This window comes from Sprattus sprattus (assembly GCF_963457725.1).
Source record: "Sprattus sprattus genome assembly, chromosome: 9".
NCBI classification, from domain to species: domain Eukaryota; kingdom Metazoa; phylum Chordata; class Actinopteri; order Clupeiformes; family Clupeidae; genus Sprattus; species Sprattus sprattus.
The window spans coordinates 11,262,955-11,282,615 of NC_137928.1; the positions used below are offsets into that span (position 1 = coordinate 11,262,955).

General features: G+C 46.1%; 1 protein-coding gene across 1 annotated transcript in view; it reads left to right on the top strand.

Moving 5' to 3' along the window:
- Positions 1–19,661, top strand: part of cadm2b (cell adhesion molecule 2b) — a gene marked incomplete at both ends in the record, with an annotated part of 141,031 nt that overhangs the window by 102,072 nt on the left and 19,298 nt on the right. The window contains 3 exons of the mRNA XM_080844389.1: positions 6,989–7,138; positions 18,461–18,613; positions 19,186–19,323. Of these exons, the coding sequence (XP_080700515.1) occupies positions 6,989–7,138; positions 18,461–18,613; positions 19,186–19,323 (441 nt within the window). The remainder of the gene's footprint in view (positions 1–6,988; positions 7,139–18,460; positions 18,614–19,185; positions 19,324–19,661) is intronic.

The window sequence follows — 19,661 nt, forward strand, 5'->3', positions numbered from 1 at the left end:
TGCTAAGTGCCAGTCGGAGCCCGCGGTCCTAATTAAGTACAACATGTCTTCAGTCGCTCTGGCAAAAATAGATAAACAAATTCTGTTCCCAAAACATGCAGGCAAATAGGCCAGTCTCAGCTTACTTTCAGAGTTGGCCAATTAATTAAAGCTTGTCATGTTGTAGCATTTGCAGCGATTAATATTTAGATTGTCAAAACTCTGTGTCTCTTTTCTCCATTTTCCCCTCTCTCTTCTCTTTCCCCCTGTCTTCTGCCTTTCTCTCTGCCCTTTTGTCTGATGCGTATGTTTTGACCTTTATGTCAGGGTGCACAAAGGGAACTGGGTGGATTGTTTTCACGGGGGGGGAGAGTCCCTACTGTCATCTTTATGAATGCATTAGTGACTGTAAATCAGTGGTTCCCTAAGTGTAGGGTGGGCCCCTCCAGGGGTGGTGTGTGAGGAGCCGAAACAGCCAACTATTCGGCAAATTTAGCATGGCAGTGCTGTTTATAGCTTGCTTTGTAGTGGTGTTCTCATTAAAAACGGTAATCGCTATATGGGTATCTCTATCTTTGAACCATGGCAATGGGGGGGGGGGGGGGAGGGGGACTTTTTGGGGCCTGCCAAGTTAGAGGCTTGTGGGAGGGCAAGGCCAGGGGATGTCTGGGAGAACGCACTTACCAGTGCAGGTATGTAAGGATGTATTTCATTAGAAGTTGTTGCTGTCTGGGTATGAGACTGTGGCCTTGATGTTGTTAGTACTTTGTTCTACCTTTTCAGCCACAGGAAAATATAAAGTGTATTTAGAACACTCAGTCTCTGGAGGAGAGGCAGTGGAAACTCACAGTTAGACATGCAGTCTTTATCTTGATCTCATTAACTTCAGAATACAGTACATATATTTTCATCCTATTTTGCACACGCACGCACTCACACACGTACAGACGCACACACACACGCACACACACACACACACACACACACACACACACACACTGCATTTTCTCTTTTAAATGAATAATGGATGTTTAATGTGAACAGTGACATTGCAGTAGACCTGTCTAAGACTAAGCCTTATCACATAAAGTTAAAATTGACTCACTGTGTCTTATTGACTCACAATGGAACAAAGAACACAATCAAATAAAATCTCCTTAAAAGTTTATACATTTGCATAAGGCAAGCTAAAACTTCAGAATACAAAACTGCACCAAAAAACAATCATTTAAGTGCAAAAATATACATGCAAATACGTTATCTCTGGTGTGAGGATTTGAGCAGATTTGTAAATGTTGTCCATACTGGGGACAGTCTAGATGCCTCCTCCCATCATCAGAGGTGTAATTCTATTCGAAGCATAATGGCCAATCTAAAGAAACAAAAGCAGTGTGTTGGAAAGTTAATGGAGTAATTTGTGGTTCACTTTCTCTTAAGGATCCTGAAAATGGGATATGGGAGTGACTAATGCCCTTGCTTTTTTGGTGAAGAGAGATTAGGATAGGAAAATGTGTGTGTGTGTGTCCACTTGTGTGCTTACCCACTTGTGTTGTGAGCATGCCGGTGAGTGTGTGTGTGTGTGCGTGTGTGTGTGTGTGTGTCAGCATGCGTGGGTGTGTTTGTCATGTGTCATTTTTTAAGGCTGAAATGAAACTGTGCATGAAAACTAATTTATCTGCTCCGTTATTACCTCAGCATGGGGGCGCTTCCGCAAATGATCAATTCTAAATCATCTGCAGGCCACCGGAGACGCTCTCAGGTGCTGAATGATGCAGTGTCGCAGATATTACACATTCACTCACACATTATCATACAGCAGTGCATCTTCCTTCATGGTATCAGGGTTGCAGCCTGCCTGCACCCCATGTTATCCATCCTAGGCCCTGCTTTACATTTTCTACTGTGCTCCACATAGCTCCTCTCAGCCCACGCTCAGAAATACGAAACTGAATAACCGTATGAAATTGTTAAAACTTAATGTATTGAAATGTAGAATAGGATGCCGCACGCGTGGCTCGGTTAATGTTTTGCGTGGTTGCCTCGCATCGATATCGAAACCCTCACGTGGTGGGCTTTTAATGAGAAGAAAAGTAAAGTCATTGAAGTGTAAAAGCCTATTTCAATACAAAGTTTACAAGTCTTCCACTGAACCATAAATATGAAATTGATTTCCTTAATGAAATGATCAGGACATTACTGTTTAACTGATCATTTGTTGGTTTGACTCTTGTGAGTATACCTCCACACCTCTACATGTTTGTTGTCGAGGTTTAGAGGCTTATCACAGTATCGGTTCTCCCACATGCAAGGTTGCCTTTTGGCACGCAGGGTCCTTTATGGAAGTGCTAAGTGCCCGCCGCACATTTATGAAATGAGTCCCTCTCAAAGTGAGGATTAAGCTGGAGACCGACAAAATGCTCCATCCTCTGCAGATGTGCCTTTCATCTGGGATTTAACAGTTGTAGCCTGTGGTTGGAGGCTACTGTTAGAGTGTTTTCCCCCTTTTTCATTCAATGCTGCTGAGACAAATAGTCCCCCCAGCCATACATGATGTGATTAATCACTGGAGACGATGTTGAACTGTGATTGAACTGTGATTGATCTCATTACGAAATAGATCATCGAAGACAAGGAAATCATCTACATCATTTAATCTCATCACTAACGAGCTGTATGGCGAACTGCATAAAACCTCAATTTCCCATATCCATTACTACAGCGACGGTGAGATGATAGAGAACCTTAATACATGTTATTACAGTGTACTGACAGCATTACTACATAGGATTACCCATGATTAAGGACGTTTGGTCAGATAGTAGCTGAGCAGCTCCGGAACGTATAGGCCCTGATCCGAGGCCAGTCCTCCCCAGGGTTGGCCATCCTGTCAGGGTTGTGTGTGCGGCGTGACAAATCACACTGCTTGCCATGCTGCGCCAAAAGCCACTGTTCCAAAGACTTCCCCGGCTTTTGAATAGGGAAGTGCCACACAACGTTTTCCAGCCCAGTCATGGGCGGGCTGAAGGAGAGAGATTTTATCAGGGGGTAATGAATTGAGATGAGGAGTATTTTCTCGAACTGGTTCAGAGCTATTTGTTTGCTTTCCGAGGGGGGTGGGGTGGGGGGAGTTGGGGGGGGTGGGGGGTGTACAGTTTATTCCACAGCGGCGTGCTTGACTGCTTTCTGGCCATTCATCAAGACTCCGCTCTCTATTATGTGATGCAGTCAGCCGAAACCAAAAAGGGGGGAGAAAAAAACAGAAAGAAAGAAAAGCGTTTGGGGCCACGTGTCTCATTCCTTCGCTCCTAATTCAAAAGTTTGAAACAAAAGAGACATTTCTTTCCACCCTGCTATGCATAGATTATGACAAGTTTTGTTTCACCTCCTTCTGCCATTTTGAAATATTGGTCTTTTTTAATCCTAAATTGCCTGGCTTAGCTGCTTGATGTGTTCTGAATCAACGTTAGCAGCAAAATATCCGTGTTTACAGATGCAACATAATTTTACTCTTTTAATCCTCGTAGATATTAAAGTGATGCATCCTGAAAGTCATGAATAATGTTTGCATCTTATCTGCTGTAATATAGATTAATATCTGATGTTGCATTTTTTAAATCTCCCCTTGCAGTTAGCGACAGCAGATCCCTATAAATATTGCATGCATTATCTTGTATTTCCAGATTGGTTAGATAGCATTAAATTGGATTTTATGTGGGGCTATGATTATTGGTGCCGCAAGATGCAGCACTTTCCACCGAGTATTAGCGACCACTGTAGGTTTTTTTTTTCCGAGCCTGGCTAAATCAAATACCAATGATTCAATCCTACTGTTCCCCGTGAGAAAGGCTTGGCGGAACATTTTTCTCTATTGCCAGTTCAGTGAGAAAATCCACTTCACACAAATCGGACTGAATATTTCTCTCGCTCTAATTAAACGTGATTCCTAGATTAGAGAGGCCTGCCCAAGGATAAGGCGGTGAAACAAAGCATGGCAATGCAGAAGTCAACATCAAACGCTTCGTGCTGCGAGCGCACTGTAAATGCGATGCCAAACCATGCATTAAAGCGCCCACTGCATAATTTATTGCCGTGAAAGTATTAAGAGATCAAAATGGATTTGAAAATCGCAAGCTGTTCTATATGTGTGTACATGTTAGAAGTCGCAACCTCTCCTGATATGTATTCGAGTCGTCGCTGGAGTAGCACCCCCTATCCAATCCATACTGTCAGAAAGGCATCGTGGTATAGCCAGCTCTCCAGTTGGACTGAAGTAGGCTCTTTGCCGGCCACTTAAGCATCTGCTCGGCTTCTTTTTTTGTGCGTGTGCGTGAGCAAAAGTGTTTTGAGAGGGAGGTGATTGAAAGGATTTGGAGAGGCACCGTTGCTAGGCAAGTCATGGCAGAGTGGACGTACTTTTGGAGATTGTTTTTTTGCGGCGGCACGTCGGCTTTGCTGTAGCCGCTGGTTCAATGTTTGGTTAGAGCAGTGGCATGAGATATAATATCACAATGGTTTGTTTTTTTGTTCTTCTTTTCAGTTCTTTCTTTTGCTTCGGTGCTCACGAAGGAGGAATCAGAGGAGAGAAGGGATAGAAGTTTGCTGTTTCACAGACAGACCCTCAAAGAATTTCAAATGCAGGGTGTGGTTGCAGTTGAGATGTGTGAGTGGTTCATGTGTGTGTGTGTGGATTTGTTTCTATGTATTTTAATGCTTGTTTTTATGCATTTAGAGTAGTGCTGTACTACTGCTTAGGATTAGCTGGGGCTTTGTGTCCTCAAGCAATTACAAAGACTTTATTGGGTGTAAGACCTTTGTGCATTCAGGATTATTTGGCCACTGATTGGGCCGCAGCCTCCAGGAAATGCTCCATGTTCTCTCTGCACTTGAGAGAAGGAAAATTGAAAAGGGCAGAGGTGCCGCCAAAAAGCCCCAGCAAAGGCAGCCAGTGGATGTAGGTTCACTCCCTGTCTACCTTAATTAGGATTCCAGCCCATTATCTACCTCAGTCCAGACCTTATCTCCAGATGAAGCTGACAAGTGCCAAAGGGGTCACCTGCACTGCGGTGGTCCTGAAACAAGAGGTCCCGCCCCCCCCCCAAGAGAGAGAGAGAGCGCGAGAGAGAGAGCAAGAGAGAGAGAGCACCACTCTCGGAAAGATCAGGGAACTCTTCGGTTCACCCTATGTTAATCCCTGACAGTTCGCTGGAGAATCGTTTGAAAAACTCAATTTGCATCCTCACAGTGGGGGCAGGTGGGGACACAGGGTCCCCAGCGAGGGGCAGACCCATCGCGACTTGGAATTGAGCGAGAGAGAGAGAGAGAGAGACATCTGCCACCACGGTTTGTGGCATGGCAGTCAGGGTTGTTGTTGTTGTTGCTGTGGTTGTTCCAGCGCTCGCGTGCCGGGGGCGCTATCCAATGTCACCTTCGCAAATGAGAAACAATGTGAGCACCAGTGGGAGGCTCCCCTCCACCGCTGTGAGTGCGAAACAAACTCACAAGGATTAATTCGCGAGTAATCAAAACCCAAGATTAATTTGGCATGAAATTTACGGTCGTGGCGAGCCCAACCGTTCAGCCGTGTGGCAACCTACGCTTGGACTCGCCTGGTGGCCGCGCGAATCGCGACTAGGTGGGGATTGTGATTAATCTTTGCCCGCTGTTTAGCCTTGTGAGGAGATCATTCAGTCTGTCACAAGGACGATGGTGCCTTTCTCAGAGAAAAAAAAAAACTCATTATTTTTTCCTGTTGCTGTTGTTGTGAAGTATTCCTTGTGAAGCCCTCCCTGGTTTCTTCTGCACAAAAAAAAAGTGAAAGTGAAAGAGAGAGAGAGAGAGAGAAAAGAGAAAACACAAAAAAAGAAGAAAATAATAGAAAAGGGAAAAAATAGAACGTGCGGAGGGAATTGAGACAGCTCAGGAATGCAATTAAGAGACTTTGGGAAAAAAAAGAAAGAGACGAGCACGAACTGAGTCAGAGGAAGAGGAAGTCTAGGCTAGGGGAGGAAGAGTTGCCGGGCTCCGGCACGGATGGGAGATTGGGCTTCGCCTGGGTGTCCCACTCCCCCCCCACGCCACCACTCACCCCCCACCCTCCCTGCTCCGGAGCGGTGGTGGCACACTCTCCAGGCCGGAGCTCCTTCCGGCTGGATCGAAGAGGCCCAGCTTTGCCGTGCTGAGGGGATTATGCGTCAATTTGCCACCCAGTTGCAGCTGCTCTCTCTTTCCAAAGGCAGAACATGACTACCTCTAATTAGGCCATGCTACCCAATTACTCCCCAAATCCTGAGAGTGGGGGAAAAGGCACAGTGAGAAAAAGAGAGAGAGGGAGAAGATTGGAGGAGGGCTGGAGGTGTCGCCTGCATGCTTGATCCACACACCCACACACACACACAGTCGCACGTACATGTGATGTATACACACTTGTCATGAAGTCATGGACACGAACACACACACACACACACACACACACACACACACACACACACACACACACACACACACACACACACACCCACACCCACACACACACACACACACACACATACACACACACACTTTCTCCATTTCCTTTCTCCTCCACTGTTGAGCTGTGGCATTGATCATCCATCATCCCCGCACACCCTGCCTTTGTATTTGAGCGAGTTGTGCTCAATTGTTTGTAATTCCTGGTCGGGGGCCCTGCAACTGAGCATGCTGTTGTATTGCTCCACTCATCGATGTGCTTTCTGACCTCAAACAGCCATCCCTCTCCACGTCAAATCTCTCTATTTATCCGCTGCACTTTCCAAATGACCTTTCACGAGTGGTTGAAGGAGGGGGGTGGGGGTGGGAGGGGGTTCAAAAAAAAAAAACCTAATCAATTGCCATCATGTGTGATAATGGGATATGACAAGGCCAAGATGTCCTCCCCAAAGGAATGCACTTCGTGCGGCTTAGTCCGTCAGGACCGTGTCCTGTGGGGGTTTGCATTGACCCCAGACTTCATCTTCGTCTTTCCCCTCTGCAGGTGGCCAGGGCCAGGTCCCCATCACTCAGAATGTGACTGTGGTGGAGGGGGGGACGGCCAACATGACGTGCCGGGTGGATTTCAATGATAACACCTCCCTCCAGTGGTCAAACCCAGCACAACAGACCCTCTTCTTTGGGGATAAGAAAGGTAAGCTTATTGTTTTCACTCAGTGGTGCGTGAAGGTTAGCTCTCCTGTGGTAGTCGGACAGAATCAGTGCCTTGTAAGCACACAAAATCAAATGTTATCCATGTGGACATGCATTGTGTATACATATATCTACAGACCCTATCTCTCTCTCTCACACACACACACACACACACACACACACACACACACACACACACACACACACACACACACAGATATATTGCCAGATACACACTGAGAGACACACAGATACAACTCAATACAATATAACCTGTTATATATACAACTGAAAAATGATGGCAGTGGCAGGCTTTCCAGTAATGCTCCCCACAAGTAATCTTAACCTGCACAAACACAGTGGATTCAGCCAGCAGGACCAGCTCTGCCAGCTTGCATGAACTCTCCCATGAGACACAATTTCCAGCACAAAGCAGCTTTTTCCATCATCAAAACTGGAGGGTCTTTTCAACCGCTGTTCAGTACACATTTCATTTATGTGGATGCTGTGACCCCCACCCCCCCTTACACACACACACACACACACACACACACACACACACACCCCCCTACACACATTCCACCACCCACTCCAACCACCCGTCGTGTCGGGCATTTTGATGTAGGGCCCTGGGGCCACTTGAGTCAGACGGATGAGAATGCTCCATGGGCCAGCATCGAGAGCAGTGCTGCCGGCCCCCCCTCCTGCCCTCACCTCATTTCTCCCCTGTCCTCCCGCGAAAAAAAGAAGAAAAAAAAAGCTCACCGCTGAAAAGACATGTAAATCCACTCCCAACACCATCTCAGCAGCAGGGCTTTTCACTTCACCTGCCTGCTTCCAATAGAAGGTGCTGGATGCTCTCTGGTAGGAGAGAGGGGGGGGGGAGAAAAAAATTCCAGGTGATGACTAAAGATTTTATTTGACATTCTCAGTGCTTTCTACATAAGGTTTTTAGCCTGCCCCAAAAGAATGCTCAATAATCTCACAGTTGGTCCCTTCACTTAGTACATTTCTGACACAAAAATCCATATAAGGTGCTTACAAGCTTTAACGTGTCAATCTGAGGGTTTCTTGTGCACGGACGACCTACCATGCAAGAGACAGCTACTGGAATACGCACACATACGCACACACACACACACACACACACACACACACACACACACAACACACACACACACACACACACACACACACACACACACACACACACACACACACACACACACACACACACACACACACACCACCACCACCACCAAAACCAAGGGAGCACGCCACAATGGTGACATGAAGCATAACCAGCATGAGTAATGGTCGAGCTCAATTCAGCTGTCCATTTTGTAATTCCCTGAAAGCACCTCGGACAGATGGAGCAGAGGAGTACCAAGTCACATGTCTCCTGTTTGGAGGGAAAAGGTGACTCGGACACAAAATGTATAAAAGCCATTTTCCCTCCCACTATTTTCTAAAAAGCCCAATGAAAAGCTTCACCGGCAACACTAATGCAATGGCCCGTAGAAATAAATGCTGGTAGGGGGAGAAAGAGAGAGAGAGAGAGAGAGAGAGAGAGAGAGAGAGAGGGGGCGATGGAGAGATCAAGTAAAAGTGAGAAATGGAGGGAGAGAGAGGAAGAGGATGATGGAAAAAGAAGTAGAGAGTACGGGGGGAGACCGGAGGAGAGGGCGAGGGTAAAAGAGAGTGCCTGAAACAACACGGAGGATGCAGGCTGGGAAAGCGGGAAGGGTAGGGGTGTGTGTGGGATGCGATGCGATGGGGAAGATCTTTCAGGCGTGCCAAACCCCAGCTCTTAATTGCCTGGCAGCTCGTCAGCCTTCCCTCCCTCAGAACTGACACGGGGGATAGATGTGCTGTCCCAACTTAAAAGCCCAATCATAACACATTAGTCATGCAGTAAATCACTTCCGAAGCGCAGTTGTAGATATTCTCATCTATCGACTCAACTGTTTATCATCCTCTCTTTCAAGCCGACCAGACGCCGACCAAATTAGCTGATGGACAAACCATGACCTTTAACATGAGGACAGCAGCAGTTGAAAAGTGCTAATGTCAAATGGGAAGGCTATTTTCAGATTTTGTGTTGCAAAACAAAAACATGATTTGTTGTAGTTGGTACCATGCTTTATACCGTAAAAGCAAAAAGCAAAACAAAGACCTCGGCCCTAATTTTTGCATGTAATAAGGAAAATGAATAAGAGGTTCATTGGCATCATGCTTCATCTGATGTTCTCTTGATCTTCAGCATGAACCACCTTTTATTTTTGTGATGCTGTTCTTGGACACATTCCCTTAGAAATCTACAGACTCTCTCTCTCTCACACACACACACACACACACACACACACACACACATTCCCTTAGAAATCTTAAAAGAAACTAGATGTTTTCACGTCCATGGTATCTGTTGCCTAGTTTTCCCAAGGAAGGGAAATACAATCTGTAATCTGCAGACTTGTTTTATTAGGCTAAAACAAAACTTGGGCAAGGGCACGTAGAAACACTGCTACTCCTGTGTCCGGGTCTTGCCAAGCAATTGGAAAATAAATCTTGATATAAAGTCAATGGTAAATATCAGGCAGAGCTCCCGTACACGGCCATTCAGCGTTAATGCCTTATTGATGTCCGGGGCAGGAGAATAGTTCACACACAACTATCCAACCATCAATAAGTGAGTTGTTATCTGTAGGAGTTCAGCAGAGAACGTCTCTCTCTCTCTCTCTCCGTCTAAATCACAGTCAATTTTCAATTTGCATGAAAAGCCATTTTTCTATTTTCTTTCATTCTATCCAATCCTTGTCTGATTGCTGAGGAGATTAGCCGTGGTATTATTCTGATCTCGTATTTTTCCTCTCTCCCTCCCTCTCCTCTGGGTGTGTGCAGTAGACACTTCAGTCTTCCTCACCCGTGTCGTGCGTGTGTGTGTGTGTCGGGTGTGTGTGTGTGGGGTGTGTGTGTGTGTGTGTGTGTGTGTATGTGTGTGTGTGTGTGTGTGTGTGTGTGTGTGTGTGTGTGTGTCGTGCTGTAACTGTGAGAAAGGATGGTGAGATGGAGAACCAGCCCTTCGATTTTCGCTTCTTATCATTCATTTTTTATTTATTTTTGGTTACTCTGCAGGGTAGCCGAGGAGGTTCAAACTTGGTACCACATGTCTCAGGCTCACAGGTGGGTGTTCTGGTTCTGCACAGATAGAACAGCATCCTGGGCCTTGTGGGCGGAGGGAAGAAAAAAAAGCAGTCGTTCATTAGCAGTCCCATACAGCAAACCTTCGCTATTACACTGCCAAGCCAAAGCAATGAAGGATGGAGGAGAGAGAGAGTAGAGAAAGAGAATGAGAGAGAGAGAGAGAGAGAGAGAGAGGGGGAATAGGAGAAGGGGAAGGCAAAGGAAGTAAGGGATGAGCACACACGTCTGCTGATGCCATGTGGCCCTGCTGTCTCAGAGTGTGGCGATGAGGGTGTTTGTGTATGTGTGTGTGTTTGTGTGTGTGTGTGTGAGGCGATGTGGGTGAGATAACAGCACCTACACAGGCACCGGCTCCTAGCGACAGCCTGTGCAGCATCTCGTTTGTGACGTTCGTTGCGGAATGGGGGAGAAAAGAAAAAAAAGAAAACAAGAAAAAGGAAAGTTCTGGAAGAGTGTTGTAGAAGTCTGCTCGGGCTAAGAAGGCTGAGGTGGCCAGTCCTGGGGAGACTGTGCAACTGTGTTGTCACGCTTCCTCCCAAATCTACAACCCCCCCCCCCCTCCCTCGCCCTCGCCCTCTCCCTCCACATCCTCCCCGTCCTCCCCCTCCCCCGCTCAGCAGCTCTTATCCATATGGATGGAGGCTTCTCTCCGCGGGCATGCACCGGAGCCTGAACAGCGACCCGCTCGCGTCTGTCTGAGGCTGGGCCGTTCCACTGGCTTCACCCCTCCTCTTCCTTCCCTACCACCACCGCCACCACCACCACCTCCCGCCAGGCCATGCATTATGCATCAGCAGGTCGGCCATGATGAGGGCCACCTCGGTGCCCGGCGCTGGCTGCCTCACCGCCACCTCTTGCCTGGCATGCAGATTCCCCCAGGGGGCCAGAGCGACACATCAATCATGCATTAGATCAATTAGGGAGGGGAACGCTCGAATGTTGGGGCCGCCGTGATGAGTTACTACCGTGGAAAAATCAATAAGGACCATATGTCTTCTTTAGTTTTGTCCGTTTTAGCATTCTTTAAGGGGAAAAAAAAAACTAAGCAATGATTTATCACAGAGGGCAAGGGACAAATTAGACTTCCTGGCTCACTGATTTACCGCTGTTTGGGAAGCGGTGAGAAAGTAGCGCATTTGTTTGAACCGATTTTGTGTATGGGAGTTACAAAACAAAAGTGAGGGGTTGAAATGTGAAGTGTAAGTTGTATTTGTCATTGCTTTTGAGCACATTTAACGAACAATGGAGGGATGCGGGGAGACTAAGCTGCAAGGTGCCAGTTATACCCACATCACTCCAGCAGGTATGTGGGAGGAGTTCTGAAACGGATTTGAAATTGGGGTGCCAATATGTGTTTTTGTGTTATCGTAGCTCATTGTGGCGTTGTGGCAATGTGTTAAATTCTCAATCAGTTTCTCTTTTTTTTAATCAGAAAATGTTTCATAATGGTCCATAAATTGTGATTTTTATTGGGGGCACTGAGCTAAAATTGCAAAGGTCATGATACGATCGAATGGAGTGAAATGGCTTGTAGCAAACAAAAAGATGTTATGCGGTTAATGACCGTTTAAATGTGTTCATTAAAACGATCATTAGGCCAAGAGATTGCAAGATAATCATGAAGGAGGCATTTATTTTTGAAGAGCACAGATGCAATGGCAATTATACCACCATTACAACACAGAACATTCTAGTGTTTTGAACTTACCCCAGGCCTTGGCCCCAAAAAAATTCTATGGCTTGAATAATGGCATACAGCAGATGGGTGGTTCATTGATACTGACTCTTTGTTTGCGCCCCTGCTTATTTTAACCTTTCTAGGCCAATAAACAAGGTCATGTTTCCAGGGCTTTCAAAGTAATTGGTAACTAATGGTTAACCTGCTCTGTCCCGGCATCAATTGTATTGAACAGCAGAGCGGGGAGACGGTGCCTTGAAAAGGAAATTGATCACGCCGATAGCAAGGGGGATGGAGCAGTGATACAGAACTGGATATCTCTTTGTGCTGATCAGCAAGGCCATGTTTAAAAGAGACGGGTTTATAGCACAAGTGATAAAGGGGGTTTTGGGATATTGGTTATGCTGGATGAAGGAGATCTATCTTGAAACCGTGTCACATTGATCTCGACGACTAAATGAGAGCCTCTGTTTAGATCGATGTCTTCATGGAGACAGCCATAGCACTGGACATGGTTATTCGAAGCTGTGCATGAATTTAAGTCAATGGCAATGCTGAGCACTGGGCCCCTACAAGATTTATTTTTTAAATGGAGTGCTCCATTCGTCTGGCTCTTGGAGTGGTGAAGGCTGAAGTTTTTCAAGTGCTTTGTTTACTCGACAAAGCACACCGACCCCCCTATCTGCTATCAGATGGTGGGAGACTGAGATGGGGCCTTGCACATGTCTACAGCCATCTAAATTCAATGGGATTCTTAGGGCACTGCCTCCCTTGAGTCTAATGGATTCTTAATGGAGGTTCACCATTATTACAACGGCAGACAAATAAAATGCTGCCGATGGAAAAAAAATGCATCCAATAATTGAAGTCATAAGTGCTGTGTTTGTGGTACAGATATATATTCTGGTTAATCTGCAGTGTATTATATTACACACAAACATGGTCTAGACATGTACATACGCTTTGATTATGAGACCGTGCAATACTGTACAACATTGCATCGCTCCCTCTCACTGGAGTTGATATAAAGGTGAAGGGGCAGTGTTGTTTAAGTTTCAGTCCCACAGTTTAGCATATTTTACATTCTCATCTATTTAAGATGTTCAAAGCTTTTCTGGAAAATGTTTTATGCAACAGATTGCAAACAAAGCCTACAGTGCGCTAACATATTTAGCATGTAGCTGCTTCTTAAAGACTGGCCCAGATACGTCTGCCACGATACCGGTTAGAACAAACAAGTTTCAAACCAGAATGTTTGATGTTCGGAAAGTAACTTGCAGCCCTGACTCATTATGAAAGCTCCTCTAAAACCTTCGGTAGCTTGAGCTACCGTAGCAGATCCTCCAAATCTCTCTCTAAAAAAAAAAAACAAGTCTCATCCTGCGGCAGCACTCAGAGGCTACATTGTGTCGACCCTTAATTGCTGTCGTTGACATGATGGAAAAATAGGGTAGGGTGTGGTGGGGGTGTGGTGGTGGGGGGGAATGCTTTTCCAGGCTGCACCAGCAGTCTGGCCCCCATTGACAATCACCCACACAGCCCTGCACAGCCTCAGTGTAGCCAGCAGTGTAACACGCTATAATTGCTGGGAGCGAAGCCCTTTTGGATACGTTGCTTGCGCTGGCGCCAAGGCCCCTGTTCCAGCTGAGAGGTGGCTTCGAGAAGGAGAGCGAGAGAGAGAGAGAGAGAGAGAGAGAGAGAGAGAGAGAGCGAGAGCGAGAGCGAGAGAGCCTTTGCCATCATCCTCTCTGCCACTCCACTGGACAGTGTTGGCCCGGGCTCCCGCTAGCCCCTTGCGCGCTGGCGCGGAAAAGAGCGGCACTCTGTCAGCCGTTCAAATGACACATCCACACCAACACCTGCCACCACTCTGTGTCCTTTTTTTTGCCCAATCTGCCATGAATTAAAGCGGATGTCTGGCTTGTACTGGCAAGCGCGCTCTTTGCCATCGTCCAATCTGTCCGACTCGGACACTCGTACACACATTTTGCATCGTTTGTGGACAGATGTGTTTGCACTTCCCAGAGGCTAACGAGCAAATGCCTCTGGCCTGTGATCACACATTGAGCTTATTTACATTTATCTATTTTTCACACAAACCTCTTCAGGAAGAGATATCACACGCTCCGACACTTCAGGTCAGAGATTTAAATCAACGAGGCACTTTGACTACAAGGGCCCTTTCGCAGATGTCATCGAGAAGTTCCGTCAGGAAAAACGCTGTGGCTTCCAGGCTCACGCAATGGCTCCCAGGAGGGAACCTAGGTGCCCTAAGGAGGCTGCTTTGAGGAGGCCTTGGCCAGGGCCTCAATCACACAGGATGTGCCACATATTTAGCCCCTTCATAAGCCCCTGCATGGGCCCGGACCGGAAGGTCAGAGCATGGATTTATCCCCTGCTTCCATGGAGCAAACCATCTGGCATCTAGAGGGAGAAATGAAGCCTTTCATCAATTTGATTTCCTAAAGCACCTGGAAAAAGAACTTCGTCAGCCGCTGGCGTTTCGGGGTTTGGATTGTGACGGATCTGGCTCGACTCCGGGCATCTGCCTCTGCGGGTCGATCTGAAAGGGATCAGGTGCCTCATCGAGCCGCGCTGCTCCCAATTAAATGGTTGAGCACCACCTCAAGGTTGTTCAAATCTTTCTGCACGTCCGCCCAATCAGTTTGTTTTAATGCAGGACGACGGCACGGCAGCGTTCCTGAAACCTCTGTGAAATATTTTGATGCTGTTCATTGCAGGAAATAAACACGGGTGAAAGAAAATATGTTGCAGAGAAGGCGGTGTGAAGCATAATATACAGTATGGGAAGACGGTTTTCTTTCCCTCACATCTTCCCACGCTCACACGCTCCTTAACAAAATATTTTGTACGGAAGCCAGGCATTTTACAATCTTCTAATTCCATGCTTTGCCACCAGCACTGGTCAGTCACAACACAGACAGAAAGCCCACCCTCTACCCAAGATCCTTAGAGGCTTATCAGGAATTTGGTGATGTTCAATCCTCGTCTCTTTTTTTTTTCTCCCTTTCCTTTCTCTCGTTTTATACAGAAAGAGGGGAGAGAGACGAGAAGGAAAAAAAAAAACATGCAGGCGAAAAAGAGAAAAGAAAACACAAAGGCTTTGCTGCCTTCCTCCTCCTCCTTCTCCTCCTCCTCATCCTCCTCTTGCCTCTGTGTCTCTGTGAGATACAGGGATGTAGGCCAGTGGAAGTGGAAGTGTGTCATCTCATCCAGGGCTTTGATCCCCCTTTCTCCGGCTCTGTTGGATTCGCCGCTGCACTATCTCAGGGCCCCGCTTGCAGTGTTGCCTCAGACCTGATCACCTTACTTCCGCCTTTATTCAGCCTGTGCCCGGGCTCCTCTGCCAAAGCCCCCCCCCCCCCCTAGGCATCTGCTGCAGTGGCAGCAGTAACAGCAGCAGCACAAGCCTTGGCTCGCATCCTTTTTGTGCTCCACAGAAACTCTGTGTTACTTCCTTTTTTCTTTCTTCGGGGGTGGTTGTGGGGTGGGAAGGTGGGTATGTCCAGGGTTGGCCATCTCATGGGGTGGGGGGTGGGGGATCTATTTTTGTTTCCTTTTATAATAGCAGGTTTTGGAATTGTGAAAATTCTGTGCACACAAACACAGTTCCAATAGCTGTGCCTCTGTCACAGCAAAAGGCAGAGAGGCTGTATTTCGTAAGACAGCCACACTGTGGGGAAAATAGCAGCTATTTTGGAGTGTGTGAAATACTCATACAGAACATAGAGAAGAGGCGAAATGATCTCCACATTTTGAGCGATCTTGATCTCGATCAATAACGCTGGTGCTGCTGCAAAGACTCAAGGTGTTATTCTTCATAGAAAAATACAGCGTCTCAACCAGGAGGAAAGACCAGATGCCACAACTCCCCGCCACCCGACTTTACAGTTCAATTTCCAAGAATGATGTCCTGGAGGAGTAAATACCCAACCCGTGGGAAAGAGAGATTAAGTTTTTAAGGAGGTGTAATTTATTAAATGAAGACCACTGCGACCTGGCTTGCACGTCGGCAACAGCAGTAGCAGCAGCAACCGGGGCTTTGGCAACGGCGGTGGCAGCAGCATTATTAGTTTGTGGCCGCGGTGGCCGGCGATAATGCATTTGAAAAGCTGCGTGAGAGGACAGACTCCAAATGACCCAGAGACTCATCAGCCTCCGGCGCGCCACCAGGAGAAGAGGGGGTCAGACACTAATGAACAACACAAGACGGCACAAGCGCCTCGTCTGCAGTCTCACAGGCGGACCAGACCGTCTCGGTCCAAGATACAATTTTAAATGTATTTATTTGTTTATATTCTCGCTGAGATATGAGAGAGCTGTGTTGTTTGCTTCTCTGTTGGTTCTCCAACCGTGTTCTTGTTAGCTTTAGTCTAGTGCGTAGCAAAAATCAAGATATTTTTGTTTCAGAAAGAGAGGGTCTGCAAAGGTTTTTTGGTTCAATACTTTATAATTGGGTTTAAAACAAGAACATAAACGACAGAACTACAGAAGAGACAGTAAGAATAACATGTAAGATAACTAGATGTACTGTATAGCGGGGCGTAATATGACCGCTGCACTAAGTGAGAGAATGGGCATGGATAGATTCTCAAATCAATGGCCCCTGGGCAAAAAAATCTCCTGGGTCCTTTAACTCCTGTGCATGTGCAGCACGCACTGCAAGAAGCAACTCACCGTCCAACAACCCTGTGCTTTCATTTTATTTTATTTAATACCTGTAGATTGCCTACAGGAGTCACAACACAATACAATAAAATACAATACAATAATGATACAATATGCTATATTCATATATTTTGATTGCCAACAAGCATATTAATACACAAAACAAAAAGACACCTGTACAGCCTATCGTATAGGATTTACCATAATAATGTTACAGGCAGTAGATGTAGGATACATAGGAGACTCACAAATGGTGCAAAACATACATCTAAAGAAGTACACGTCTATAATGATCAGACTAGCTCTAGGCCACTTTCATTCAGGCTAGGGGCCCATGTATCACTTTGTGTATTGCTAGGGGCCTTTTAGGGTCTCTCATGGGTCCACCCTGGAGTATTGGGGCTTACTAAATGCAGGTTTTAAGGGTCCCTACAGACCTCTTGGCCCCTGGGCCCGTGCCAGGTAGGCCTGTGCGGTAATCCAAGCCAGGGAATGCTATTTTCCATTCCAAGAATGGAATCTTGAATTATATCATTTCTGGCAAAAATAGACTAAAATGTTTGTTGTATGTCTTATTCTGAGAGAACATTTAAGGGACTATAGTTGGATGTGGCAGCAGTGATAAGGTGTGAAGAGGTTTTGCCATCTGTCTAGAGAAAATGTGGAGATGAGGAGTGTGACTTTATAAAACATATTTTCTTGTGCTAAATTTGTACACATTACAAACAATATAAGCCTCATTGTATAACTGTACAATGTTATTTTCAAAGTTTTGAGAAATATGCATGTATATATAAATGTGTAAGGTTAGGTAAGAATATGTTGGAAAACAATAGTTAATGTAGAGTTTCGACAATTATAATAGGACAGGGGTATAGCCACAAGCAGTGATCATCAGGGTCCAACCTGAATGAATAAACTGGCCATTATGAATAGCCTTCAAGATATGTGAGCAAATGTAGCCATACCAATAAAATAACATAATTGATATAACTATAATATATAACATTTTAGCTGAAGAGGTTCTTGAGACATTGAAATATGTCAGTTACACCACCCCCTATGGGTGTCAAATTTTTCCTGACGTTACTGGTCATAAGCTACTGGCTAGATACTGGCTTGTGAAGTGCTATATTTTTGCATTGAACATTATTCACTAGTTGGTGCTTCTCCACAAATCAGTGGTAATGAGCTAGGGTCATGTGTCTTCAAGAGGCCAGTTGCCATAAAAATTGACAAAAAATTAGCAAAGCAGTTCATGAGCTATTGCCAAAAAAACTGCTTTGAGGTCCCCCACAGCAGGGGGTTCTAGCATGGAGGGCCACACTCACCTAGGGACAAAAACTTATATTTCGGATTCAGCAGTTTCATGTCACTTGCTGAATTTTAAGTGTATAATACCGTTGACCAGAAAAATGGTGAAAAAAAAAACATGTGTGCTGCAGTGGTGGTCATAATAAATGCATCTACAAACTCAAAATAGGCTCATGGTTGTCTGAATGCAGAGGATTGCCATCGACTTCTGCCTGTCTACGTGTTGAAAATCAGACACCCAGGACTTTTTAGTTTGTCTTTACTCTAGTCTTTGTTTACCTAAAGGAATGCAAGAGACACGAGCATGAGAATAATTGAACAGTTAGCAATGAATGTAAGTGATGTTAAAGCTGTCATTAATATTTCATGAACATCTGTAAAAAAAAAAGCGCTGCTTTTGTAGTATTAATGGTGTCAATGTTGTGCTATCGCCGACAGCCCTGAGGGACAACCGGATTGAGTTGGTGCGCGCATCCTGGAAGGAGCTGACCATCAGCATCCATGAGGTGACTCTGTCTGACGAGGGCCAGTACACGTGCTCTCTCTTCACCATGCCTGTCAAGACCTCAAAGGCTTACCTCACCGTGCTGGGTGAGTCAACCACACACTCACACAACTCCCACATGCCCTCTCCAACTATTCCATAACAACTGTCTCTCTCTATCTTTCTCTTTCTCTCTCTCTCTCTTTCTCTCTCTCTCTTTCTGTCTCACTACACTTTAATCCCACATCCCCCTCTACTACTTCCTAACAACTCTTTATCTCACTTTCTCTGTCAGACACACACACACTTACACTCATTACACACACACACACACACACACACACATACACACACACACACACACACACACACACACACACACACACTAACAGTCACACACACAAACACACACACACACACACACACTCACTGTCACACACACACACACACACACACACTCATTACACACCACTTTCATATCCCTCCGCCAACTACTCAAAACAGCTCTCTCACTCTCTCTCACTACACTACGACTCTTATATACCCACTCCATGTATCAGTAACCACAACCATTCTCTCTCCTACTCACTACAAAGTGTGGGCTGCACTGGCTTGTTTTCTGTCCCCTCCCAGTTGTTTGGCTTGGTAACTAAACATGTTATTTCCTGAACTCTCGCAGGCGTGCCAGAGAAACCAGAGATCACAGGATTCACAAAGCCAGCCCTGGAGGGGGACCACGTCACCTTGACATGCACAACGTCTGGGAGCAAGCCCGCCGCCGACATCCGATGGTCGAGGAACGAAAAGGAGATCCAAGGTACTTGTCACCTTTTTTTCCGTTTGGGGCGTTTGTTAGCGCAAGCTGCAACGAGCTGACCCAGATGTGTGAATGCACATGTTACACGATGTAAGACATTTGCATGTGGTGTAATGCCGGCGAGGAAGCATCAGTGTGTGTTTTTTTGTATTCTGTGTTTTGAGGTTGAGCGAGAAATGGAGAAAGGGTAGCTCTCTCCTGACAGTTGGCAGTAGAAAGCGAGCGGCGTGGACCAGTGGTCAGGAGGCTTCACCTTAGCGCAGAGCTGTCAGAGAGGTCGCCTTGATCATTTTGATCAGCATCCAGGGAGAGCCATCTTTGTGAGGGAATGTGAACTG